Here is a 27,052-nt window from a genome sequence, read left to right on the forward strand (position 1 = left end):
TGTGGTCAAGCTATTTTCCAAAGCACCCGAAGGCCAGACAAGGAATAAAGGATGGAAACCAAACAAGGAGAGAGTCAACCTGGAAATAAGGAGGAATTTTCTGACAGGGAGAACAATCAACCGATGGAACAGAAGTTGCTTTCAGAGGTTGTGGGAGCTTCATCATTGGAGGCGTTCAAGAAGAGACTGGACTGCCATCTGTCAAAAATGGTGTAGGGTCTCCCGCTTGGGCGGGGGGTTGGACTAGAAGACCTCCAAGGTCCCTTCCAGCTTCTATTCTATTCCATTCCATTCCGTTCCATTCCATTCCATTCTTTATTCTATTCTACTTATTATTCTATATTCTATTCTATTCTATTCTATTCTATTCTATTCTATTCTATTCCATTCCATTCCGTTCCGTTCCATTCCATTCTTTATTCTATTCTGCTTATTATTCTATATTCTATTCTATTCCATTCCATTCCGTTCCATTCCATTCCATTCTTTATTCTATTCTACTTATTATTCTATATTCTATTCTATTCTATTCTATTCTATTCTATTCTATTCTATTCTATTCCATTCCATTCCGTTCCATTCCATTCTTTATTCTATTCTGCTTATTATTCTATATTCTATTCTATTCCATTCCATTCCATTCCATTCTTTCAAGTCTTTGCATGTTCGCTCCTTATCTTCCAGACTTTATGCCCTAAGGAATTCTTCAACTCCCAGAATTCGGAAGTTCACAAGTCAGAACATTGAAAAGAACTGTATTAGCCACACACGCCACCTGGTGGACAGTTTTATAATCCCCTTTTGTTTTCCACTCCACAGTTCTGTTTCTGCTGCAGCTGTTGTTGACCGTGATTTTCCTGTCATATTTGAAGCGTTTGGCTGCCCATTCCTGGCTAGCTTAACTAGCCTTTGCTGGTGGCTTAGGAACCCAAAGTTGAGGGGAGGAGAAAAAAATCCTTCTCCACAGCTCTCAAGAAAACAGCAACATGATTGAAGAATGGGCTTTTTTGTTTTAAATTATAAATTTTACTAAATAAACATTAAAAACAATTGAACACAGTGCGAATGAATGAAGAATGGTTAAAAGAGCTGATGGTTAAATGAGCATTTACCCCCATCTAGTGGCAGATGAGGGGATCCAACTTCCATTCTCCATTCTTATTATGCATTCTCCATTGTTATCCAGCATCCATTCTCCATTGTTATTTATTCATTCATTCATATACATATACATACACATACACACATATGTATATATATAATATGTGTGTGTGTGTGTATATATCTATGTCTATATTTATCTATCTATCCATCCATCTATCTATCTATATAATTTTGTAAGGTTTGAGTAAGTCAAAGGTTTGAGTAAGTCAAACGTCTGAGTAAGTCAAAGAATTATATATAAGTTATAGGTTACATTTTAAAGTACATTGATTCATAAGAATTGCTGTTTTGAACGTTACTATCTAGGGGGAGGGCATGATGGCTCAGTGGTTAGGAAGCTGTGCCTGTCGGATGAAAAGCTGACAGCCTGAGTTCAAGCATTGAGTTCTGTGCCATGAGGTAAGTTCCTGTTTTCCTTCTCCATCTCCTGCCCACCTAACAGTTGGAAAACAGGCAGCTGCAAGTAGATAAATAGGTACCACTTCGTAGGTGGGAAGATAACAGCATTCCGTGCACCTTTGGTGTATAGCCATTGTGGCCACACAAGTGTGGAAATTGTCTTCGGACAACGCCAGCTCCCTGGGCCAAGAAACGGAGACGAACGCCAGAGTTGGACACAACTGGACAGGGAAACCTTTACCTTGTATATTAATATCTCAGCTAGAAAAAGTGAGTTCTACTGAGCTAAAAACAGCAGACTGGGCAGAAAACTCACCTTCTTATGGCCAAAATCTGTGCGTTCATTGGTGCAAAAGCAAAGATGCAACATAAGATTCAATTTGTCCTTTACTTTTTATTGTGTTTTGCTTTATCAGCTTACAGTTGTTAACAATGCAACCAGATCCTCGGATTTCTGTTAGAAAAGGAAGAAAGGGAGATGAATTTGTTCATTGATTCAATGTAAGATGGAAACTCCTAGGGTTTTTTTTAAAGCAGTATCTGGCCTAGAATAGGAGTTTTAGGATTCCTGGTCTAAAATCTGCTTTGCTTCAGGGGTGCTTGCATTTCTTTAAGCCTTTTGGGGAAACTTTTTTGATGTTCTCCCAGAAGGGACCCCGAAAAGTCCTTAAGAAAGAATAGAAAACTTGTAATTATTATTTGATGAACTCCCAGGGCGGAGCAAGTCAGAAATTCTACTTGAGACGTTCAGAGAAATCCAGACGTTTATGGAGATGCTTACTTGGTCCCCATTTAATCTGTGAGTCTATTTTCAGGGTCGAGAGATCCAGCCTGAATTGAAACGCGTCCGCTTTAAGACGCCTGGACTTCAACTCCCAGAAACCCGAGCAAGAAAGTCCCTCCAAACCTTTGATGGGGCTGGGAACTCTGGGAGTTGTAGGCAAACCGGGCTGCCTCGCGTGCTCGAGAACTTCAGCTCCCGGCAGCCCGCGCGCAGAGCAGGCGCGCCCTTCCCAGCAACGGCCAGCGCGCAAGCCTCTTACCCACGATGCCTCGCGGTGGGAGTTTTGCATAGCCCCTCCCTCCCCACGCCCCCCGAGAGGAGGGGATTCTGCGGCCAAACGTCTCCCGCCCGCCCGCCCGCCCACTTTGCATAGCCCCGCCCACGGTTGCCGGGGCGACGGCAGACGCTCCCGGGGACTTTCCCCAGCCGCTTCCCAGGCAGCGCTGCGGGCGGCTAGTCCAAGCGGTGCAACTCAGTCCCCCATCCCAGCGGAGCCAGCATGTCGGGGCGGCGGGAGGAGGAGCGGGAGCTGCAGGGCTTCCTGCGGGACGTGGACGAAGTCGGTGAGGCCGGCTTGGTCCTGGATGTGGGGCTGGGTGGGGGAAGACACGGGGGTCCCTCCGGGGCAGCCAGGAGTCTGCAAACTCCCCCCCCCAACCGGGCTCTCTCTGCTTGGGGAGGGGTCTCTTGGATGAGGGACCCCCCTCCCCCCAATCTGACCTGGGTTTCCTGGCTTGGGGCATTTCTGCAGGGGGTGGCCCTCCCCTCTAAGGCGGGGGCGGGGGTCTCCCCAAGAGGCAAAAGGCAGGGAAGCCCACCCGAGGTAGCCCCTTCCCTGCCTTGGAGGCCTTGCAACAGAGGTGGGACTCATCTGGGGGTGGGGGATGAGTCTGCCTACCGAGATGAGGTGGACCAACGGTTGCTTTCGTGGGGGGGGAGACAATAACTTGGTCCTCAACACCAAGAAGACCCAGGAGGTTGTAGTGGACTGTATAGAACAGAATCGCATAGCATAGAATAAGAACAGGACAGAAGACTGGAATAGAATAGCTTAAGGAGAGGAGAGGATAGACTGGAATAGAAATAGAAATGGAATAGAATTCTTTATTGTGATTGGAGACACAAGAAATTTGTCTTGGTACATAAAGGAAAAGATATATTTTTCCCCTTTCAAGGAGATCACCCAGTGGTCCGTTTTCCCTTCTTCCCCCCATTGCATGAAACGAATTCAGCTGAAACGAATGTTTTATTGAAATTATTGTACTGTTTTCAAACAATCCCTATAAAATAAGATATGAAATTTGTTTGGAAGAATTAAATAGAACAGGCACAACATGTATATGGCTGGGCAAGAGAGCACGAATAAATCTAAGGATGTTACAAGATAGCAGAAGTAGAGGTGGCTTTGGACTCCCCAAATGGGAATTATACCATCAGGCTGCGGTCCTCACATGGATTAGAGAATGGATAAATTTTAAAAAATAAAAGGAGCTTAACAATTGAAGGGCATGATTTACAAGCAGGATGGCACGCTTTCTAATGAGATAAAAGAAATAAGACACACTCATATTTTTCACAGGCATCAGAGGGGGTATTTGGGGAGGGGCTGTATTTGGAACTGAGGTGCCCCCCCTCCCCGAAGCATCAAGTCCACAGTGATGGAGAGCGCCGGGCTCCGGGTTGCAGTGGCCATCTTGACTTTTCTGACCTCTTCGGTCACACCTTCCACGCCAGGGCTTTGACCTCCCGATTGGTCCCATGTTGTTTTTCCCCTGTTACCAAATGAACCTCTTTTGTCTTGGGAAACCCCATTTTTCTACAGCTGCCTTGATTGAAGGCCTGAAGTCCACCGACCCCGACGTCCAGGCGAAAGCCATGGCGGCTACGGAGAAGAGACTCCAGTCCGTTTCGGACAAGGATGGGAAGAAGCCGAAACCGAAAGTGGACAGGACGGTCATCAACACGCGGCCTTCGCCTTCGGTAACTCCCCCCGCCTTTCTTTTCTTTTTTTTTAGAATAGAATTCTTTTTATTGGCCAAGCGTGATTGGACACACAAGGAATTTGTGTTGGTGCAAATGCTCTCAGTGTCCATAAAAGAAAAGATACATTCGTCAAGAGCCGAGAATCATCAGGTGCAACACTTAATGATGGTCACAGGGTACAATAAGCAATCAAAGCATACTAGGAAACAGTCAATATAAATTGTAAGGATACAAGCGACAAAGTTATGGTCATACAGTCACAAGTGGGAGGAGATGGGTGATAAGGAATGATGAGAAGATTAATAGGAATAGTAATGCAGACTTTGTAAATAGCTGGACAGTGTTGAGGGAATTATTTGTTTAGCAGAGTGAAGGCATTTGGGGAAAAACTCCCCTTGTGTCTAGTTGTTCTGGTGTGCAGGGCTCTATAGCGTCGTTTTGAGGGAAGGAGTTGAAACAGTTTATGTCCAGGATGTGAGGGGTCTGTAGATATTTTCACAGCCCTCTTTTGGACTCATGCAGGATAGAGGTCCTCAATTGAAGGCAGGTTGGTAGCAATTGCTTTTTCTGCAGTTCCAATTCCTCTCTGGAGTCTGTGTCTGTCTTGTTGGGTTGCAGAGCCAAAACAGTTAAAGAGGTGCAGATGACAGACTCCATCGTTCCTCTGTAGAACTGGGCCAGCACCTCCTTGGCCCTTCCAGAACAAAACAGGGAGTTTTCAAACAAACAGGACATTCTTAGACAGCTTAGCAGCTTAGGAGTGCTCACAGACACAGTTTGGGGTCCAAAAGGGTCTATTAGGAAGCTCATAGCTGAGATGGGAGGACATCTGGACAGCCTTTTCCATGACTTCCAGGATGTTTCTTAGTTCTGAAAAATCTGGGATGGACGCAGACCCAATCCTGACCCTTCAAAAAGGCTCGACTGTCTGGCTGAATTGTACCTTATGAATGTCACACACAATTAATCTGATTCATCCAGACACGTTTCATTTAATCTTAGTTATTTTAAAAGATTTTTAATCCTCATTTTGTTATCCTGTTACACCCAGTTAGGTTATAATATTAACAGGGCATGTAACCCTGGAAAGAAGAAAAGGCTAAATATTCAGTTCTTTAAAATGTATTAATCAGAAGGTAACTCTAGGCCATTTGTGCAACTTGTTTGTATTACTCTACACCAGAGGTCCCCAAACTTGGCAACTTTAAGACTGGTGGACTTCAACCCCCCCAAATTCTCTAGCCAGCATAGCTTGAGTTGAAATTCAGAAGTCTTAAAGTTGCCACGTTTGGGGACCCCTGCTCTACACGTAAGAATCTGTTCAGAATTGACCCTCTAAAATTTTTTACCCCACAAAGACAATTGAGGGGTGGGTTTTTTGGGAAAGGTTCTTCTACAAAGCATAAATTGGCGTACGATTAATGCCACTTAAATCATCCACCCGCAGCTGCCATTTGCCTGACCGAAATGCCTGCGAAACCCTGGGCCACATTGATTTTTCTGTCCTGCTGCGAATGATCAGAATGATCTGGGGCCTTTGGTTTGTTTTCATTCCACCTTGGTGGGTTTTGAAGGTTATTGACTGAAATTAACTTTTGACAGCTTTGGAAACACTTTTTGAGGTGTGTGTTATTGTGCGGTGGCGTTTTAAGTGGCTCTGAAAAATGAGCCTGATTCATTTTTTTTCTCACGTAGGTTTTGGTCATGCAGAAAAGGGAAAAATCTCCTTCAAACTTGGCTCAACTTCGGGGGATGGGGGGGACTTTGTGGAGACATCCCCAAATTTGTTCTGAGCGTCAAGGGGCTTCCCCTCGCCTCCCCCCTCTTCCCCCCACCACGGGTTTTTGGTCTAGCCACCAGACCTGTTGGCATTCTTCGGTGGTCGCCTGCAAAGATAATAATTAATAAGCCTAATTAGTGGAATAATTAAACCTGACTCTACTTTAGTTGACCAGCTTAAGTAAGCTGCGAGGAAGTAAAAATGTATCCAATACGACCCCGTGTAATGCCCTTGGCCTGGGTTTCTTGTCAGCAGTGCAGAACTGATCTGTCTCTGCCTTCCCCCGGAAGATATTTTCCCTGTTCCCAGATTTCCTTCCTTCCTTCCTCCCTCCCTCCCTTATCTCCTTCCTCCCTTCCCCCTCTCCTTCCTTCCTTCCTTCCTTCCTTCCTCCATCCCCCTCTCCTCCCTCCCCTCCCTCCCTTCCTTCCACATTTCCTTCCTCCCTTCCCCCTCTCCTTCCTTCCTTCCTTCCTTCCTTCCTTCCTTCCTTCCTTCCTTCCTTCCTTCCTTCCTTCTCTTCCTCCTTCCCTTCCTCCCTCCCTCCTCCCCCTCTCCTTCCTTCCACCTCTTCCTCCTTCCCTCCCTCCCTCCTTCCTCCCGCCATCTCCCTCTTCTTCCTTCCTTCCACCTCTTCTTCCCTCTTTCCCCCTCCTTCCATCTTTTCTTCCACCTCTTCCTTCTTCCCTCCCTCTCTCCCTCCTTCCTTTCTTCCTTCCTTTCTTCCCACAGCCTCTAATTGACTTTTGTCTTTCCTTCCGTTCTTCTAGGGATTGTCAAGTCAAGAGGAAACGATGAGTCCAGGTAAGACCGATCACAGCAGGCGTGTTTGGGGCTGGAGGCCCAGGTGGGCTTTCCTCTTCTGTAAGCCACCTCTTCCCAGACCTTGTGAACCAGGGAAGCTCTGGGAAGGCTTCACTTCTTCTCCTTCTCCTCCTTCTCTGCCCTCGGCCGTTGCTCTCGTACGGCCTTTGGAGCGAACCAGCCGTGTCTTTGGGAAGCTCCTGGGGTCCCTGCCTGTCCTTCTGCATGGAGGAAACCTCCTGCTTGCGGTGGATTCCCTGGGCTTCCTCCAAAGCCCAGGACCCTCCTTGTGGCCTTCCATCCTTCCTTGGTCCTGGCTTGGCTTCTTGCATAACTGCCGAGGAAGTTTTCCTTTCGTCTCTAAAAATCAGAACGGGCCCCAGTTTTCTACCTAAATGCATTAATTATCTTCTATCCTTCGTTGGCTGGAAGGCATAATTTAGGATATATTAACCACCCCATTAGCCAGAAATTAGAGGGCTCCCCTCTCTCCGAGACTTGTTGCTTTCTTTCCCTTTTCCAAAATATTTAATCTCTGCATTCTCCCTCTTTCTCTGTAAATGGAAACTTCGCATTCCCGTTCTAATTGGCTGCCACCTTAACGAAACGGCCTTTGCAGCTTCGCACTCCCTGTCTCCGAAATGACTTTGCTTTTGTAGTTTGACTTCCCTTTTCAAGCCACCACGACGTCCTTTTCCTTTGGACTGAATTCCCACATCTGCTTGGCTGACTTCCAGAAAGCTTCCTGGCGGCCTTGGAGAAGGATGCCCGCGAGCGAGCGAGGAGGAGGAAGGAAAACGAAGCCTCAGCAAACGGTGAGGGTCAGGCTAGCCTTCAGCAGAAGCAGAAGCTAGAAACAAAGCCCTGGGACTTCGCTTGACCCCCACCCCACCCCCTCCCCCACCCCCCAAGGATCTTGGCTCCTGGCAAAGCTCCCGCGGGGCAATTCAAGCCTCCAGCGGTTTTGCAAACTGTCCAGTCTTCCTTGCTTGATCTCAAAGCATCGTTGCAGCTCAACAGCTTCAGGCTTCTGTCTTCGGCTCTGTGCTTCTCAGAGTGAAGCACAGAGAAGCACAGAGCCGGAGACAGAAGCCTGAAGATGATGAATGAGACTTCATCGAAGCGTTGCCTAGATACTTGAATCTTACGCGGAGAAAACCGAACAACCAAAGATCCACATACAAATACCGAGAACCTCAGAAAACAAATATATATGGTATATATATATATGGTATATGTTTTCTGAGGTTCTCATGGTATTTGTATGTGGATCTTTGGTTGTTCGGTTTTCTCCCGTAAGATTAAAGTATCTAGGCAACGTTTCGATGAAGTCTCATTCATCATCATCAGGCCTCTGTCTTTGGCTCTTGCTTTTCAGAGTGATGTTATATATATGATATATATATATACCATAGAATCACTAAGGAAAGGATACCAAAGGAGGGACAAAATGAAACGTGAACAACGAAAAACAACACATTAATTATTTTAAATAATTACATTGAGCTCTTGAATTGTCCTGCAGCCCGTTGTCCCACGGTAAGTTGGCCGTAGCGAGTTGGCCATGAAAAGCTGACAGTGGCAAGTTGTCCCAACTTTCCAAGCTGAGAGTAACTGTGGCCGCAGCCCTGTCGGACTAAGAAGCAAGCCTCGTGTCAACTCATGAAATATTTCTCTGGTCTTTTTAGAGTTGCCAACAGAAAGGGAGGGGGGGAGCAGCGTGGCAGCTTGGAAATCGAAAGTGCTTTCTGTAAATTTTTTTCAAAAATATTTTCCAGGTGACCCAAGTTTCTGCCGTGCAAAATTCTAACTGGAGAGCAGGATTGATGATTTTGGGCTATGGAGGTGTCCCATTGGAGAATATGAATTAAGATACACCCAGGGGGTGGGAGGGGAGAAACCAGGGTCAAAGGTGACAATGAATGATGTGTCTCAGAGTCGGCTACACCCAGGTAGCACCGGCATGTCTGCTCCTAATAAATCTTCTTTAAGCCTTTGAAAATCTGGCTAGAGACTCGTGATTTAAAGGAGGGGTAACTACCACAACCCTGACAGCTTATGCAGAACCTAAAGCTATTTTTATTAGAACCTGTACAGGAACAGAATCACGCACGGCCGAAAGAGCCTCCCTGACTCCCTTTTTAATCTTATTTATGTGGATTAAGCAGGGTGGGGATTCCCTAAAGTGCTGTCTCATTTCTCAGATCCCAGCCTCAGTGGCAGCTCTTCCCTCTTATTTCTCAAGACCCTTCTCAACTACAATAATTTGAATTTATTTTATTTTTTTTAAAAGTGCCTTTGGTTATTCTGCTCCTCCCTCAGCCCTGAAAGAGAAGGGGAACGACGCTTTTGCCCAAGGGGACTATGCTTTGGCTGTGCAAAACTACACGGAGGGCTTGAAGAAGCAGAAGGACATGCCAGCCTTGTATACCAACCGAGCCCAGGTCAGTGTGTCCGTGTGCGCCTGCTGAAAAGGGGCGACCCCTTCCTCCGGGGTCTTGGCATCCTAATTTCCCATCTCCTATAGTGGGCTCCTTCCTTCAGGATACGGCTGCTGCTTTGATGTGTTTTGTAGGACACAGCACCATGTCCACTTAACGTGCCTCTCTGGGTTTATTTTTGCGTTAGGCCTACATCAAGTTGCAGAAGTACGAGAAAGCCATTGATGACTGCAGTTGGGCGTTGAGGGTAAGGCTCACCTGCCTTCGTTCCCTGCCCTCCCATGAGAGGGGCAGAATCAGCCCATGGGCTCTGAGGGCAAGGTGGCATCCAGTCAAAACGGCAATTGGCAGTGGCCTGAATGGGCTACGGCCTGTATGGTCTTCTGCTGGACAATATAAAATAAATAGTAATTTTCTAAAAGGGCTGAAATACCTTTGGTTTTCAGTAACAAGTTGCTAGCATTGAAGGGTATCCGCAGGAGGTGTCAGAGGTCAGAATAGGACAACATTGTGGCCAACTCACCATGGCCAACTCACCATGGCCAACTTGCTGTGGCCAACTTGTCATGGCCAACTCACCATGGCCAACTTGTCATGGCCAACTCACCATGGCCAACTTGCTGTGGCCAACTTGTCATGGCCAACTCACCATGGCCAACTTGTCATGACCAACTTGCTGTAGCCAACTCACCATGGCCAACTCACCATGGTCAACTTGCTGTGGCCAACTCACCATGGCCCACTTGTCATGGCCAACTTGCTGTGGCCAACTCACCATGTGACAACTTGCTGCAGGACAATTTAATAATTCTATTTATTTATTTGAAATAAATATTTTAATTGTTGCCATTCACATTTCATTCCATTCCTCCTTTCGCATCCTTTCTTTAGTGATTCTTTCCCACTATTTCTTTGGTATTCGTGCAACTCTTGTTCCACAGCGGGTTGGCTATGGCGAGTTGGCCGCAGAGGTGGTCAGGAAAGTCAGTCAGAACCCCAAGCCAAGTCCCCCCTTGTACATGCCTGCCTTGCCTGGCTTCAACTGCAGCCCCCAACTTGATATTTTAACACACCCACCCCGGGCCACCAGCCACCAGCCACCAGCGGCCCTGTTGCCTTTATTGTAGCCCTAATCTGTGGATTTTGCTAAGCGATTCTCTTTAACGCAGTGCGATGAGAAATGCACCAAGGCTCTCTTCCACATGGGAAAGGCGTACCTGGCCAAGAAGCAATTCCAGCAGGTGAGGCCTCGCTGGGCTCAGAGTCTGTGCCGCGCCAAGTTATGGCAGGTAGTCCTCGGCTTACAACCAGTATTCCCACTGCTAAGCAAGGAGATTGTTAAGCGAGCCGTTCCACCGTTTGGGGGGGGGGGCGCACAGTGGTTAAGCAAACCACTGCAGTTGTTAAGCAAAACCTGGTCATTAAGAGAATCCGGGGCCTTAACTTTGATCACATGGCCATAGGGATGCTGTGATGGCCGCAAACCTGAGGACCGGTTATAAGTAACTTCTTTCAGTGCTGTTGTCACTTTGACCAGTTGCTACACCAGTGGTAAATCGAGGGCTACCTTTATGGTGTGAATATGAGATTATTTTTAGCTTGTTCAGATGGGCAGGTGGGACTCTGTCGGTCTTAGAGCTGGGAACTTCTGCTCAACAAGCCTGCACGGTTGTCAAGAAAGAAAAGCAAGACAATTAAATAGGTGCCCCAAGGGGGTAGTCCTCAAGAAATTGGGTTCAAGAATTGGTAGGCCAGACGCCTTTGCCCCTAGTGCGTTGGCTGAATGGTTAGCAAACCCTTTCATCTTAAACTTCTGATGACTCCAACCCTTGGGAGGAACTCCCCCCACCCCCCACCCCGAGAGAAAAGGGTTGAGTCTTAGCTGGTTGTGGGAACCCGCACGTGCAGGATTTGCCCTCGGGGGGATAAATTGTGAGATCCGGAGTTTGGATTTTAGCAAGAGGGGAGGTGCACCTGTCTTCCACGCCAGCCCTGGAGCCAAGCCTTTTCTTGCATTTTTCAAACGTGCTTTTATTATTAAATGATGAAGTATTGCAACATACAAAGTGTAAAAGTAAATGGAGGAACATTCAGGAAGGAGGGGAAAGAGGAAAGGGAAGTGGGGAAGGGTAGGAGAAAGAGAAGACTCTCCGTTGCAGGGAAATAAAACTTCAAGTCACGTTTTGTTTTTCCCATAATAATATAAACAAGTCATTTCTATCAAGATCTATTCATCTAAGCTGTAAAACCCGAAGTCAAAGTTAACGTTCTTTTACACATCAACCATGAAACCCAGAAGCAGTTTCCACATGGAAACAAAGTACTTATATAGAAGAGAAGAGGGGATGGGATGGGATAGGAGAGAATAGAATTAGATTAGAACAGAACAGTAGAGGAATGGAATGGAATGGAATGGAATGGAATAGAATGGAATAGGATAGAATAGAATAGAATAGAATAGAATAGAATAGAATAGAATAGAATAGAATAGAATAGAATAGAATAGAATAGAATACAGTACAATGCAATGCAATGCAATGCAATGCAATACCATACCATACCATACCATACAATACAATATTGGCCAAATGTGATTGGACACACAAGGAATTTGTCTTGGTGTAAATGCTCTCAGTGGACATAAAGGGAAAAAAAAACATTCATCAAGAGTCAAGAATCATCAGGTCCAACACTTAATAATAGTCATAAGCTACAAGTAAGCAATCAAATCATACTAGGAAACAGTCAACATAGATTGTAAGGATACAAGAGACAAAGTTACAGTCATACAGTCACAAGTGGGAGGAGATGGGTGATAAGGAGTGATTAATAGTAATAGTAGTGCAGACTTTGTAAATAGTTGGACAGTGTTGAGGGAATTGTTTGTTTAGCAGAGTGATATAGCAGAGTTATATTCTTTAACTGAATCAGAGTAAGTTTTTGCCATTTCAGCCTTTTCTTGATTTTTCTCCTTCCTGTTCATTCTCACTGATGTTTCTCCCTTCTGCTTCCAGGCCAGGGAATGCTATCTAAGGATTTTAAAATTTGACTCCCAGAAGGAGAAACTGTGCAAAGGTAGGATGGCCCGTTTTTTCCTTCTGCACCCCGGTGCCCTTGTTTGGCTACTCACCGAAAGACCAAACGCACTTCCTGAATAACGGGACCAGTGATGGGTTTCCAATTATTTTTTCCTACTGGTTCTGTGCGTGTGCAGGGCTCAAATACCGACCTCTGTCAATGCTGGTGAGCTGCCTGTTTTTTAGCTCAGCTGAGGCTGAGGCTGAGGCGCAGCAATTTGCTGTGCTGCGCAAATCAGCTGAGCTAAAAACCAAAGAAATGTAGGAGAGGTAACGGCGGGGGCGGGAGGGTGGGGCCAGTCAGAGGTGGTGTTTGCCGGTTCTCCAAACTTGTCAACATTTCAACTACCGGTACGCCAGAACCGCTCCAAAGCGGCTTGAATACCACCTCTGGACAGGGACCGTCCGTTGTCTCCTTGGGTTGCTTCGAGTCAGGATTGTGCCGTTATCCTCGCTTCGTTTCGTCCCAACTTCTTCCTCTTCCCGCCTCTCAATTCTACCTTTTCCCGCCTCCAGATTGTATCAATGAAATAGACCTGGAGGAAAAAAGGCTCAGCGAGGAGGAGGCAGCGTCAGAAGATCTGAAGACTGGGAAACTCACCGCCGTTGCCGTGAGCGAGATGCTCCAGAAACTCAGCAAACCGGATCAGGACCCCTTGTATTACGCAGGAGGCCTTCAGCTTCTGACTGACCTGGTTCAAGCCTGTGAGTGCCCCATAGATGAGGCGGCCCCAGACTGAAACAACCCCCCCCCCCCGCATTTCCCCAGTGCCCCACAGGGGGGTGTTACCAGAAAGGTCCTGTTACTAAGGGCCAAAAACAAGGATCTTGCCCAGACCCCAGGAAATGCCCCACCCTCAACTCTTCCCCTGGATTTCAGCTTCCAGCAAGATGTTTGCTTCCCTCTGTCTGAATCGCTTGCAGGCCCCGAGCAAACCTTGTTTAGGACGAACGGCGGTTTCAGTGTCCTCAGCAACAACAAGGTCATAGAGCGGTAGGTGCGAATGTTATTTATTTGAAACTCTTCCTTTCCCATCTCTGCTGACAAATGCTCAGTTTATGCATAATTTGACACCATTATTCATTTATCCCATTATTTCAGTCTTCAGGTTTTGCTGTGAAAGGTGAGTTCAAGGCCAGGCTTGGCAGGTTTTCTTTATCTTTCTCTGCCAAACATCCCAGCTTTGTCTCTTGCAAGTCACCGAAAGATTCTTTCAAAACGCCCCAATTAGAGGCCGGATCCACAGCCTGGATTTTGTTATCCTGGGAAAATGAGCCATTCCGCAGCCGAGAGCTGGTCCTCCTTTCACCTTTCAACCATCCACCTTTTCTTTCCCAGGGTTCTCAGCGCCAAGATCAACTCGCCTGCTGAACTGGAACTGGCTTGCTCGCTGCTTCTCCTCTGGCAAGCCGTCTGCAAAGGGAACGGTAATACTCCCTCTGTGTCTGTGTGGGTGGGTGGGTGGGTGCGCGCACACACGCACACACTCCAATTTTGAGTCCATCTGTCTTTCCAGGGAGGAGGACAGTGTGAGAATTTGCAGCAAATTCAAGTCCATAAAACACACAGGTGACTGATTCAGCAGGATTCATTAACTTCTTTATAGACATAATAACTTATTAAAGTAACATTTAGAATACTAGTAGTTTTTTCCAAGGTAACGTAAGCAAAACACAAACAGCAGCTTCAGGAGCTCAGAACAGATTATTTGTTTCACTTTCAGAATTGAGAGCATGGAGCTGAGCCACACCCAGCCCCCAACTCAGCTCCCATTGACTGACTTTGTTAACCATGTCTCTGCCAGTTCATGAATATTCGGACAGGTGGCTCTTCAGGGCACAAATAATGCTGAGATACATGATCGAAAGAGTGACAGGTCAAAGGTCCTCGTGGCATGGGCAGTGTTGGTAGCAAACCTGTGGGTTACTCCATACCCCCTTCTTATATGGGTAGAAAATCGCTCTCCGCCAGCCTCCCATCACCTCTGATAGCCCCTGGAGGCTTCACAGCTTGGCCTTTGTGTATCAGTGTGGGTGTGTCTCTTTGTCCATGGGCTCTTCTCTGTCCCGGCCCTTTTTTGCTGAATAATAACCAGCCCTCTGGCAAGATCCACCTTTTCGCAAGGGTTTTATTTGGCCTGACCAAGATCCAGGATCTTCCTGGCTGTGAAAATTGCAGCCGTGTGGGAAAACCATTGTGGCATCTATTGAGCATTCAGCCTATCTTGAGAGTAAAGCAGGGGTGAGATTCAAAAATCCCAGCAACCGGTTCGCTGCCCAGTTGCTGGGTGGATGTGGCCATGGTGGGCGTGGCCTACCGGAAATTCTAGGAGGGCCGTTTTTTTGCCTTCCTAAGGGTCCGGAGGCTTCCCTTGAGCCTCTGGGAGGGTGAAAACGGCCTCCCCCGGGCTCTAGAGGCCCTCTGGAAGCTGGAAACAGGCCCGTTTCTGGACTTCTAGAAGGCCCGTTTCCCCCTCTTCCCCAGAGCCTCCACACAGACCTTGCATCAAAAATGGGCCGTGTGAAGACTCCTGGGAGGGAAGAGGAGGGGCGAGCGGGGCCAGCCAGTCGGTTCAAATACCGGTTCTGTGAACCAGATGCAAATGTAACATCCAGTTCACCTGAACTGGTCCGAATCGATAGAATCCCACCCCTGCTTGGGAGTAAAGTAACTCCAGGTTACAGGCCTTCCTGGCAGACAGTTCACCTTAGAACAGGGGTCCCCAAACTTGGCAACTTTAAGACTTGTGGACTTCAATTCTGGGAGTTGAAGTCCACAAGTCTCAAAGTTGCCAAGTTTGGAGACCTCTACCTTAGACCTTCCGAAGGCACCAGCTATCTGGAGGAAAGGAGGTTGGTTGCATCAAGGAGACTAACTTACCTTCTTGGGCATGCGGATGTTCAGAGTTGCCTTAATCCACATTTGTCCAATGAGGCTTGAAAGGTGTCACTCCGTGAGGCGTGGATGGCTTCTCCCATCAGTGTGTGAGACATAATTTGCCCTTCGGAGGACTGTCAGAGGTTCAGCTTCTGCAGACAGAATGTTCCTTCTTTTGCCGTCGCTCCTGGAGGCAGATGGATCTCTCCACCGGGGCATGGAAGAACGTGCCAGCGGTCGCACGATTTGGGGAAAGGCAGAGGGGATTAGGACGAGGGCTGGTAGAGTGGCTGGTGCGGCCCTCTGGCTGACACTTCCTTCTGGCTTTGCTTCCTTCTCAACCCAGAAGAGAACCAGCGGCTGCTTCTAACTCATCCCAGGGTCAACGTGCAGCTACCCGCCTTGCTGTGCTCGGAGGCGCCCGAAGTCCAGGAAGAGTGCCTGGCTCTGCTGTGTCTGTACGCCAAGACGGAGCATGGGAGGGTCCTCTTAATCAGGCACCTGAACACCACCAAGTAAATGGCATAGAGTTACGACATGGCTGACACCCCCCCCCTTCTCCTGCCCTGCGCCCTAACTGGGACTTCCTGCTGAAGCAGAGAGAAGCCCTTGAGCACCTCAGAAACTTACGGAGGCTGGCCGGCCTAATGAGCAGGCCCCAGCAGGTCTTAAAGTTAAGGGAAGGGAAGGGACGGGAAAAGGAAAGGAAAAAAGAAAGGAAAGGAAAGGAAAAATGGAAAGGAAAAAAGAAGGGAAAGGAAATAATAGAGGAGAGTAGAATAGAAGTAGAGTAGAGTAGAGTAGAGTAGAGTAGAGTAGAGTAGAATAGAATAGATTTAGAATAGAATAGAATTAGAATAGAATAGAATAGAATAGAATAGAATAGAATAGAATAGAATAGAATAGAATAGAATAGAATAGAACAGGGAATAGAATGTACAATAGAATAGAATAGAATAGAATAGAATAGAATAGAATAGAATAGAATAGAATAGAATAGAACAGGGAATAGAATGTACAATAGAATAGAATAGAATAGAATAGAATAGAATAGAATGACAGAGTTGGAAGGGACCTTGGAGGTCTTCTAGTCCAACCCACTGCCTAGGCAGGAAACCCTACACCACTTCAGACAAATGGTTATGCAATCTCTTTTTAAAAACTTCCAGTGTTGGAGCATCCACAACTTCTGGAGGCAAGCAGTTCCACCGGTTAATTGTTCTCACTGTCAGGAAATTTCTCCTTAGTTCTAGGTTGCCAAGGTTGGACACCCCTGCTCTAAATGGAAAGCTGGGCGATACCATATACCTGGCTGGGGGATTCTGGGGGTTGAAGTCCGTCGGTCTTAAACTTGCCAAGGGTTGGGCATCCCCGCTGTAATAGAGTAGTAGAGCGGACCGAGACTTAGAAGACCTCGATTGAAAGGGCTAAGCGTGGCTGGCTGGGGGATTCTGGGAGTTGACGCCCACGGGTCTTAAAGTTGGCACGGTTGTGCAATCCTGATTTAGAGCTTCTGTCATGGTTGCTTTTTTAATACCCTTCTGAGTTAGCAAGAATCTATCCACACCATGGAAATTAGGATAATTCTGAGGTCCCCACCGTTATCCTCCTCCTTTTCTACCCACACCCCAATACCGCCCTTTGAAAAACCGTAGAACCCGTATTTTCTGATGAAGGGCATGACTAAGTTAAATCATCAAGGTTGGTTTTTAAAAAGGAAAAAAAAAGAGAGAGAGAGAGAGAGAGAGAGGATTTGTTTCTGATGCTGCCAGCAAGTATTTTCATGAGTCAGTTTCCTTTTGCCCACTTCCGTGGAAAAGCCTGCAGCTGATATCATTTTATCTGTGGAGCCCAGGGAATCTTTTAACCCACCCCTCTCCAGTTCCCCAAGGGGCATCCCTTAAAGGCCAGTTGGCATCACTGGGCAGGCATCGGAGCTATTTTGCTTTTTCTCCTGGGGGCAGGAGGGGGGCTGTTTTCTACGATTTCTGCTCGGAGTTTGGACTCACTGAGTCCAACAGCCCCCCCTGTTTCTGTCAAGCCGCCCAAATCTGTATTCCGCAGAATTCGTGGGACGTTATAAAGATCTCGCTCCCTGGTGCAAGGTTTCCTGGGGACCAACCGATCGCTTTCCTTAAATTTTACTCTGACCGGTTTATTGGAACGGTAGATCTCTTGTAGACCCCGGAGAACGCGTGGTGGTTTTTCTTCTTCTTTTTCTTTTCCAGGTGGCTACAGACGTTGATATCCTTAGTTAAAGTTGCTGACAGCAGAGCTGACAGCGCTATGAATTTGCTGACCTATTTAATCCTGGAAGAAAAGTGAGTGACATTCTCCGGCTCCTCGGGAGCTAAATCTCCAGATGGAGATTTAATAGAATTCTGATGGGTACAAAATTGTAAAAGGCAAGGTTTAAATCTTGGGTGGCCACATCAGTCTCTTCAAGACCAGAACGCAAACATCTTAACTCTCTGTCTTACTTTGCTTACAGCTTCAAAATCCAGTGTCGTATTAAATTGTCCACGGAGGCCTTGCCAATCTTTATTCAGTTGCTGGTAAGCAAAGCGTATTTTCTTCTTGAAATTTGTTCACCTGGGGTTCTGTTTCTCGGCATTGATTCACTGATACCCCAAGGACTGTTCTGACCTAGGCTTCCCCCAACAGCACGAAGCCGAGTCCTCGTCCCGATAAACCCCTTTTATTTAATTTACAATGAATTTCCTCCCCAGCAAAGTCCAGGCCAACAGTCTTTCAGGATAGTTCCCAATTACAAACCTTTATCAGGCTTGAAGGGGCCAGGCCTATATCTTTCAGACACCACAATACTTGGCAAGCATGCTAGAATGAACCAATTTCCTGCAAAGCCCCACTCCCCCTTCGCTCCTCTTTTATACTCTAGTGGAGGGGCCATTCACCGTCCACCTGAGGCTTTACTCCCAAGTCGGCCCTCGTTCCTCAGCTGTTCCCTTCTTCTGGCAGCTCTGCGCATGTGCACACTGGGAACAGGCTCCAGCTGTTCTTCTGCCCCGTTGATCTCCAATTCTGAAGGCAGCTGATAGCTGTTGGAGGGCCGTGGCCCCCATCTCTGCCTCCGAGGCAGAGCACCCATCAGAGCCTTCCCCAGCCTCCAGGACTGGCCCATGTTCCTCCCCAACCTCCTCACTGTCCGAATCTGTTGGGCCACAACAAGGACCCAGCACTAAAAATACACAGAGGTTTTATGAAAAAGGATAACAGGAAGTTTAGGTGTTTCCTGGACCACCCTTCAATCCCAGAATTGCGGTGATGGATTGAGAAGACATTGGTGATGGGTTGTCACCCATCTCTTTCTCCACCTTGCATTGTCTGGAGCTGCCTTCTTCTTCGCCCACCTCCTCCTGTGGGAGCTGAGGTTGGAAATAGGACTCTCTCACTCTTTCTGAGTCTTTCAGAAGTACGGTTTTAGTCCTGGGTCTAATTTCACCGGGCCTGCATGCACTGCCACGGAAGAATTACATGCCTTTGGGTTTCTTTCCCTGAGAAACGGCTCAGAATCCATTTCAAAGTCTGCTTTGAGCCCCTGAAGGCTTTCCCCATCCTCCTTCCTTTTCCCCTATTTATCCTCCATTTTGTTTTATTGGTTTTGTTTTTCCTGATGATTTCTCAACCCCGCCCGACAAAAACCCGACTCTTCTCTAAGCACGAACACTTTCTGAACACTCTGGAAAAGTCGATCCATCCGGTGGAATTTTTTTTTTTTTTTTGAATATCGCCGCTGCCTGCGCTGTCGAACTCGGCCGAACGTCTTATTGGGGTGCCCTAACGGAGCTGTCCTCCTTTTATCTCAAGAGTTCTTCCAAGCCACTGAATGAGGCGGCCCTTAGCCGGTGCATTGCCCTCCTGGGAGATCTCTGCTCAGACATGGTCATCCGGATGCAGATGGCTGAAAATCAGGAATGCTGGCAAGCGTGCTTAAGCTTCGCGGTATGTCTTGCCATTTGCTGCTGCCGGTTTATCGTCCACTCAGTTGCTCCCTTCTTTCACGCCCCCCCCCCGCCTGTCTCCTTTCTGCTCCATTAGCCTCTGGGGGGTGGGAAGCTCAGCTGACAGATAAAACCTCCTGAGTCATCACTTTTTCCCCCCCTAAAGCAGAAGCGATTGTTTGTGGCCGTCCGGCCCTTCTCTAACCACGTCAACCCTCTCGGTGGTGGTTTTGCGTTGCTGTTATGAACAGAAAGGTTCCCTTAGCGTGGCTTTGATCTCAGTCAGGCCGACACGCGAGTTCATTCCTCAACGAACTTTACTGGCCGTAGGTCTCCAGAATTTCTCACCAAGTGTCAGGTCTGCCAACTTCGGCTCGGCACCTTGCTGGAGTCCTGCCATCAAAGGCTAAGAGAGAGGGAGGGGGCACGGGAGGGGAACAAATGGCCAATCGGCCTGCAGGTAGTTCCATGATGGGAAATGGGGAGGGGGAAATAAGGACAACTTGATGAAGAGAAAGAGAGCTGGGAACTGGTTTGCGCCATCCCCCCGAGGCCGTGTGCCCTGAGAAAGGATGGGGATTACGCATAACATCTTGGTGTTCTCGAAACACCTCGGTGGGCTCTTACTGGCTGAAGAAGGACTGGTCATGAGGGGGAGGGCTGGGATTCGGGGAAGCTCCCTATATTTTCTGAGCGTGAGGATCGTAGTTCCAGCCCGACTCTACTGCAACCGACCTCTTTCAGTACAAGAACCTATCCCTTCAACCGGATGGAGTCGAGGGTCTTTATTTCCTGAGAGATCAGGCTGGGGCGAGCCTGACACCAAGGAAGGGACCCAAATCCAGGTCTAGCTGGAGACGCCAGCACCTACGGCTGTTGCTTTACCCTAAGGACCTTGGCCTTCCCTGGGAGAGAACCTTCTTGGTGAGGTGTCTTTGATCAGGAGATGCTACCAAGGGATCCAGACACAGGAAATGTAGAAAGGGATTGGAGAGCAAAGAGGAGCCAATCCATCCTGGATCCTGGCTGGTTTTCTAACAAGGTTTTGTTTTCTGCTCCTGTAGAATCAGTGCTGGACCGAAAACAGCATCACCAGGTATCCTGAGTGTTTGTATGCGGTCCTGGGCCTCATGATGAACCTCTCCCTGGAACCCAACTCAGTCATCGAGGTGATTTACAAACCCGCCTCTCTTTGAGGTCTCAGGACATCTGAAATTCTCCTCAGGTCAACTTCTTCTCCGGGACAAATCCTTGGGAAGGCTCTTTTGAGCTTTTCCCCTCTGTGGCCTGGATGGGTCCGGTGGGGTTCAGGGAGTCACACATTGTCCCTTCATCTACATCACATCCCTGTGAGCTAAGATGGGCTGTGAAATAGCGAGGGGTTGGGTCAAGCTTCTGCCCCCCCAAGCTTCTGGGTCTGAGTAGGTCTCAGCCCAGCATGGTCTTCTTGCCTCCTCCTGGCCAAGGAAGGCCACTGGTTTTGGGTTTGCCCTCCAAAGGCCTCGGTGAAGCTGCCCTTCCGTTCTTGCACGCTGGCGATTCTAATTCTGACGGTTGTTTTCAGGAACTGGCGGAGGAAATCTGTGACACGTGCATGTCTCTCTTCAACAGCCCAGACGGGAGGATCATCTCCGTGAGTGTTAGAAGGACATAAGAGAGTTGGAAGGGATCTTGGAGATCTTCTAGCCCAGCCCCTACTCAAGCAGGAGTATAGCCTATACCAATTCACACAAATGGCTGTGCGGTCTCTTCTTCAAAGAGATGGAGCAGCCACAACTTCTAAAGGCAACTTCTGTTCCACCGATTTATTGTTCTAACTGTCAGGAAATTTCTCCTTAGTTCTAAGTTGCTTCTCTCCTTGGTTAGTTTCCACCTGTTGCTTCTTGTCCTGCCTTCTGGGTGCTTTGGAGAATAGCTTGACTCCCTCTTCTTTGGGGCAGCCCCTCAAATACTGGAACACCCTAGGTCTTAGGCTCCCATGATGGGCTCCCTGTTCCTTCGACCCCGGAGAAAGCAAGATTGCAGAGACCTGGCTGTGTTCCTCTGCCGTGGACGTGGCCAGCCAGCCCAGGAACCAGACATAAACAGAGCTGACAACTCCTTTGGAGGAACGTGCACCCCGAACCCTTTCCCTGTGGTGCCCCATTTCTTTTTTATTTTCCTTTAAGAGAGCTGTGGGGCTTTTGAGTCACATCCTGCCGGCGAGTCTAGGGGCTCTGGAAGAAGCTGTGAGACGAGACGTGGTGAGGAAAATGATCCGGTTTCTGAAGGTAATTTGCCATTTCCAGCGGCTACTGCCTATTTTGGAGCCATTGTTTCCATCCCAGTGGCCTTGAAATGCTCCTGTCCGATGCGTGAGCGGACAACTCCGCCATGCGCCATGCCAGACAGATAGAGCATGAAGGCCCAATGGTCTTGTTTTCCACCTTCCCTGGGGTTAGTTGCACGTTGCAGATTTTAGCTGTTCTGCAGTGTTCCTCCTTTCATCTAAATTCTGCAAATCAAACAATAGGAGCATCTGGATGAGTCTTTCAATGGGGTCCTTGGTGCTCTCTGAGTTGGGTTGTTTCTTTGAAATATTTCATGACCCAACTAGGGAACATCATCAGTGCTAGAAGGGAGGGGGAGTTTGCAGAGTGGAAGAGGAGAACAGCTAGTTATTTCCTTTCAGATGTTTCATGACCCAACTAGGGAATGCCATCACTGCTAGAAGGGAGAAGGATTACCTTCTGTTTATATTCAGTGTTCGCCCGGTCAGTATGAGGAGTTATTTTCTTCTTGATAGTTCCTTGATTCACTTGTTGTTTATTGCTTGATTGTTGGCCTAACTATTAGTCTTGGTATTAACCTCTGCTCATGTGGCTGTTGATTGCCAATGAAGTGTTTTGGTCTTTTTGTTTCTTTTGTTGTTGTTGTTATCTCTTTTAAATGGTATGTAGATGTTCTTTATCTCTGTGTGTCGGTTGATGGCTGTTTTGTCTGACTGCCCAACTTCCAGAAGTTCTCTATAGTGTTTTTGGACTTGGCTTAGTCTAGGATGTTCACAGTTTTGCGATTAAAACTATTTCTCGGGCCCTCCGTGTGCTGAGCAATCTTCTGACCGCTAGTTGGCGATTCATAGATACACTCCACCAGTCTTCTTCTACCTGTTTGTCCTACACCAGAGGTCTCCAAACTTGGCAACTTTAAGACTTGTGGACTTCCACTCTCAGAATTCCTCAGCCAGCTATGCTTCAAGTTGCCAAGTTTGGGGACCCCTGTCCTACACAGTGGCTGTTACAGTTTCTCTCGTTGTCTTGGTCAAAACAGAAGAACCTGTAATGTATCTGGCGATCAGTAGCAGCTTCCAAAACGTTCCTTGCCATCTTCTCCTCCCAGCAGCCTTTCGGCTGGAGGTGCCAGGGGGTATGTTCTGCCAGTGTCGTGAGCCCTGTTTCCCTCTCTGCCTTGGGGCAGGGATGACCTTCTCCTCAGAGACTCTGCCGTCCCCTGAGCCCTCAATCAGCTCACGGTGACGAACTCTGCGAGCCAGCGGTGCAGAACGAAGCGGCCCGTTCTGTTCCCTGCATCTTTAATGCGCTCTTGGCTGTGGAAGAGGTTTTCCTTCCTCAGCGGTTTCCTTTTTTTTCTCCAAAGAAACCGAGATTGATGGGTGGTCAGAGTGGGAAGGGGTCAGAGTGGGAAGGCCGAGCAGATACCCAGGCGATAAGATGCGAACGGCGGCAGAAGAAAAGGCCACCTTGATTCCAGATTCACACACTGCCCGAGGCAGAACGCTGGAAGAGAAAATATGGGGTGGAAAGGAAGAGAAAATGTGAAATAGATGCTTTTGGGGTCCCTGGGGAGAGGAGAGACGTGATGCCGCTGGTTTTGCAGTGGGAGGAGGGAGGAGGTTTGGGTCCAAACGCTGCTAAGTACAGATAGCTCCTTCCTGAAGGATTCCATCGCTGTCTCATTAAGCCCTTAATCCGGGGTTTTGCAAACTTCTCAAAGAACTCCAAGACTGGCTGGGGAATTCTGGGAGTTGAAGTCCACACATCTTCAAGCCACCCAGGCTGCGAAGTCGTCCCCTGTTCTTGTTTTTACAGCATAAAGGGTTTCTGGAAGCAGGTCTCTGTTTTTTGATGGGAGGGGTCTTTCCCTGTCTTCGATCTAGGCTGGCGGGCAAACCACGACCAATTATGCCATGAAGGTCCTTGCAGCTTGTGCCAAGAGTAGCCGGCTGGCTCCGATGCAGATTGTGAAACTGGATAAAAGTAAGCGCGATTGCCTTTTGCTCAGACTAGGACAGTGGGGTTTTTTTTAAAAAAAAAACAAACTTGGCGACTTTCAGAGGGGCTGGACTTCAACTCCCAGAACCTCCCCAGCCAGCACGGTGGGCTGGGGAATTCTGGGAGTTGAAGCCTACCCATCTCCCGGAAGTTGGTAAGGTTGAGAAACACAAACCTAAGGCAACCAGCACAGAAGCCGAGAAATACGATGTCCTCTGGATTATGTCTCTCTCTCTCTTAAAAACTAGGGACGTGGTGGCTCAGGGGCTAAGACGCTGAGCTGATCGATCAGAAAGGTCGGCAGTTTGGCGGTTCGAATCCCCAGTGCCGCCTAACGGAGTGAGCTCCTGTTACTTGTCCCAACTTCTGCCAACCTAGTCGTTCGAAAGCATGTAAAAAATGCAAGTAGGAAAATACTTTGGTGGGAAGGGAAGAGCGTTCTCTGCACCTTTGAAGGCATTTAGTCCTGCTGGCCACATGACCACGGAGGCGTCTTCGGACAGCGCTGGCTATTCGCCTTTGTAGCAGGGATTATTTTAATTTTTGCCATTCACATTTCATTCTGTCCTGCCTTTTGCATCCTTTCTTTAATGATTCTATTCCACCCTTTCTTTGATATTAAACCTAATTCTTGTCCTGCAGCAAGTTGCCCCTTGTTGAGTTGGCCATTGGGCGAATTGTCATCGACACTCCAGAGACACCCTGAACACATGGGGCTGTCCAGTGGTTTCTTCTGCCCTTTGCAGTTGTGCTGGCATGCAGAAAACAACACATGTGTGTACCTGCCCTTTGTGTCCCCATTGGTGTACGCTTCCGGACATCCTGGTAGCCCAAGAGAATGCAATTATTGTTGCTAGTTTCTGGGCAAGGTGGTTTAAGTTGCACCTATTATGATCTTGTGTTTTTATATGTTAAAGGTCACGTTGTAGAGCGTGCCTTATTTTAACTGTGATGCTTCTGACACGAATAAGCGAACAAGAGGTCCCTTTCTCGAAAGCTGCAGTGCCTCTGTCCTCCAGCCAAAACCTTTACTCCTTTTTGGTCCTGGTGCGAGATGGCTTCCTGGCCTCCTCAAATCACCCTGCCACCTCATTCCTCGGGGTGCTTCTGGAGGCCGTGGACCTCTTTGTCGGTTTGTTCCAAGGCCTTCTTTCCCAGGGCGGAGAGTTTAATTGGCATGGCCTCCTTCTCCTCCCTCCCCATCTCGAGAATTGAGCCGTTCCTCCTTCCCTCTTGCCTTTCCCCACAAATCCCTTGGGCACGGAGGAAAATAGCCTCCCGTTATAGCTTTGGCTCTTCCCCGGACCGTCTTCTTTGGGCCCCTTTCGGTCTCTTCCCCAGAATGCCGCCTGTTGCTGAAGCTTCTGTCCTGGCCGGATGAGGTCGTGGCAGGGAATGCTGCTTTCTGCCTGGGGAAATGTCTGGAGGTGCCTGGAGCAGCCACGACCCTGCTCGACACGGAGGTGGTCAGGATCCTCCTGAGAGCCACCACTCGCAATGCGCAAAGGCCTTACGTGCAAGAGAACGCCGCCATAGCTTTAGGGAAGCTCTGCACCGCGGACGCCAGGCAAGTCGTTTTCCTGAGAGGGCTGGCCAGGACTTGTCCCGATCCCCTTGGGTTTCTGAGAACCTTCACTGATGGATTCAAGCCAGTGGTGGGATTTACTAGCGGTTGTGTGGGCGTGGCTTGGTGGGCGTGGCAGGGGAAAGATCCTACAAAATCCCCCTCCCCTCCCCACCCCACTAACCTGCTCTCCAGCTCCATTCTCCTGTGCAAGGCAACCAAAGGAGAGACAGAGAAGAGATGGGGTTGGCAGGGCCAGTCGGACGTGGGATTGGCCGGTTCTCTTGGAACTACTCAAAATTTCCACTACCAGTTCTCCAGAACTAGTCAGAACCGGCTGAATACCATCTCTGCTCCCCACCCCACTAACCTGCTTTCCAGCTCCGTTCTCCTGGGCAGGGCAACCAAAGGAGACCCAGCCGATCAGCTGGGACTCAATGGGAGGCAGAGAAGAGATGGGGTTGGCGGGGCCAGTCAGAGGTGGGATTGGCCGGTTCTCTTGGAACTACTCCAAACTTCTGCTACCGGTTCTGCAGAACTGATCAGAGATGGGATGTTATCGGTTCTGCCTGGTTCTATAGAACCGGTAGCTCTGAAGAGCAGCAGACCCTGAACCGGTTCTGTGTTTGCTGCTGTTTGGCCCACCCGCCTGCCTGGGCTCTTACCTGTCCTTTATTTCCTGCTTTTTCAACCTCAGCTGTTTTGTGCGGCACAGCCGAGCTTGAAAAAGCAGGAAAAAAAAGTGGCTTTTCAAATGCTGCGCACCCACGTGAAGTGCTTTTCAGCTGTCATGGTGGCACAGCTTAAGGTTTTTTACATGCACAGCATGCGCGCGCAAAACGTAGTCACCCAACTGGTAGTAACACCGGTTGAATTCCCACTCAGCCCCTGACTTCAACCTGGTAGCCCTTCCACCCTCCAAGCCAGTGGATACTGGGCAAGGTATTTAGTCTCACCACCGGCATTTAACTTTGGCCCCCTGCTTGAATTGAGATAGATTTCCTCACATGCAGAAGGATGGAGGCCCTTTAACACACTCTAAGGACACCCATCCAAAGTGAAGTTCTGCCTAAATGAGGGCAGGCTCCACCGCAACGCTTCTGAGAACATGAAGTCACCAAACTTTGGGGGGAAATGAAGTCTGAAATATGCCCCATGTTGTCCTTCATCGATACTTCTGGGATGGAAGGTGTAGCGATGTCCGCCACCCTATTCTGCCTGCCGACAAATCTACGCAGAGCTTTCTTTTGAAGCTGCTGCCTTCAGCTCTGTCCCACCGGCATCTCTGACCTGGTTTTGCTGTCTCTCTGCCATCTTTGCAGGCACACCAGCCGGCTGCGGGAGCTGAACGGAATGGGAGCCCTGAGCGCTTCCGTCAGGAAGATGACAGGCCCTTAGGATGCCGGCAGATGGTCCAGAGAGGGTTTATGTGCCCAGCCCTCCACCCCCACTCCCAGTCTCGGGTTGGAGCTGTGCTTCTTTTTTGCAACAAAGAGGATTAAAAGTGGGGTAGAGCAGCCAGAGAGAGAGAGAAGGTCATAAAAATACATATCAAAGTTAATAAAGCGCTTGGAAGAGTGCCTGGATTAAAGTGGCTTTCCTCTGTTTCTAAAATTGCGCTGGCAATTCTAGGAACCAATTCCTTATCCGGGTAGGAATTGTCACTTTCAAGAGGAGCCTATTGAAAAATTAGGGAGAAGGCGTTGCTTGCGGTAGGGTCGTCCCACAGACCCAGTCCGGCTGCTTCCCTTGGGATTTGAGTACTTGGGGATCTTGTTTCTGAGCGTTTCATGTTGCGCATAATGGGTACGGATAGATTGCAGGCTTCAGGCCAAGGTTTGCTTTCAAATATGTCCACCTCCTAGTGGGCAATCGCTTAAATATGAGCCAGCCGCGTGCTGCAGCTGCCAAAAAAGCCAACACGGTTCTAGTCTGAATAAACAAG

General features: G+C 48.4%; 1 protein-coding gene across 1 annotated transcript; it reads left to right on the plus strand.

The window, feature by feature from the left end:
• Nucleotides 1–2,771: 2,771 nt before the first annotated feature.
• TTC12 (tetratricopeptide repeat domain 12) lies at nt 2,772–26,682 on the plus strand. The gene is made up of 21 exons (XM_087939242.1): nt 2,772–2,910; nt 4,170–4,327; nt 6,881–6,914; nt 7,652–7,729; nt 9,237–9,358; nt 9,543–9,602; nt 10,525–10,596; nt 12,370–12,430; nt 12,949–13,137; nt 13,357–13,426; nt 13,772–13,860; nt 15,657–15,825; nt 17,539–17,631; nt 17,802–17,865; nt 19,139–19,273; nt 20,337–20,441; nt 20,837–20,905; nt 21,441–21,542; nt 23,429–23,528; nt 24,885–25,110; nt 26,430–26,682. The coding sequence occupies exons 1-21, from the start codon at nt 2,847–2,849 to the stop codon at nt 26,503–26,505; spliced, it is 2,136 nt and encodes a 711-aa protein (XP_087795368.1). The 5' UTR covers nt 2,772–2,846; the 3' UTR covers nt 26,506–26,682.
• The last annotated feature ends 370 nt before the right edge of the window (nt 26,683–27,052 follow it).

This window comes from Pseudonaja textilis, chromosome 9 (genome assembly GCF_049901715.1).
Source record: "Pseudonaja textilis isolate UNSWEBS1 chromosome 9, rPseTex1.2, whole genome shotgun sequence".
NCBI lineage: Eukaryota > Metazoa > Chordata > Lepidosauria > Squamata > Elapidae > Pseudonaja > Pseudonaja textilis.

Coding starts and splice junctions, on each gene's coding strand:
- TTC12 (XM_087939242.1), top strand. CDS start 2,847: ATGTCGGGGCGGCGGGAGGAGGAGCGGGAGCTGCAGGGCTTCCTGCGG. Junction 13,427..13,771: donor AACAACAAGGTCATAGAGCG/GTAGGTGCGAAT, acceptor TTTCTTTCCCAG/GGTTCTCAGCGCCAAGATCA. Junction 21,543..23,428: donor AAATGATCCGGTTTCTGAAG/GTAATTTGCCAT, acceptor TCTTCGATCTAG/GCTGGCGGGCAAACCACGAC.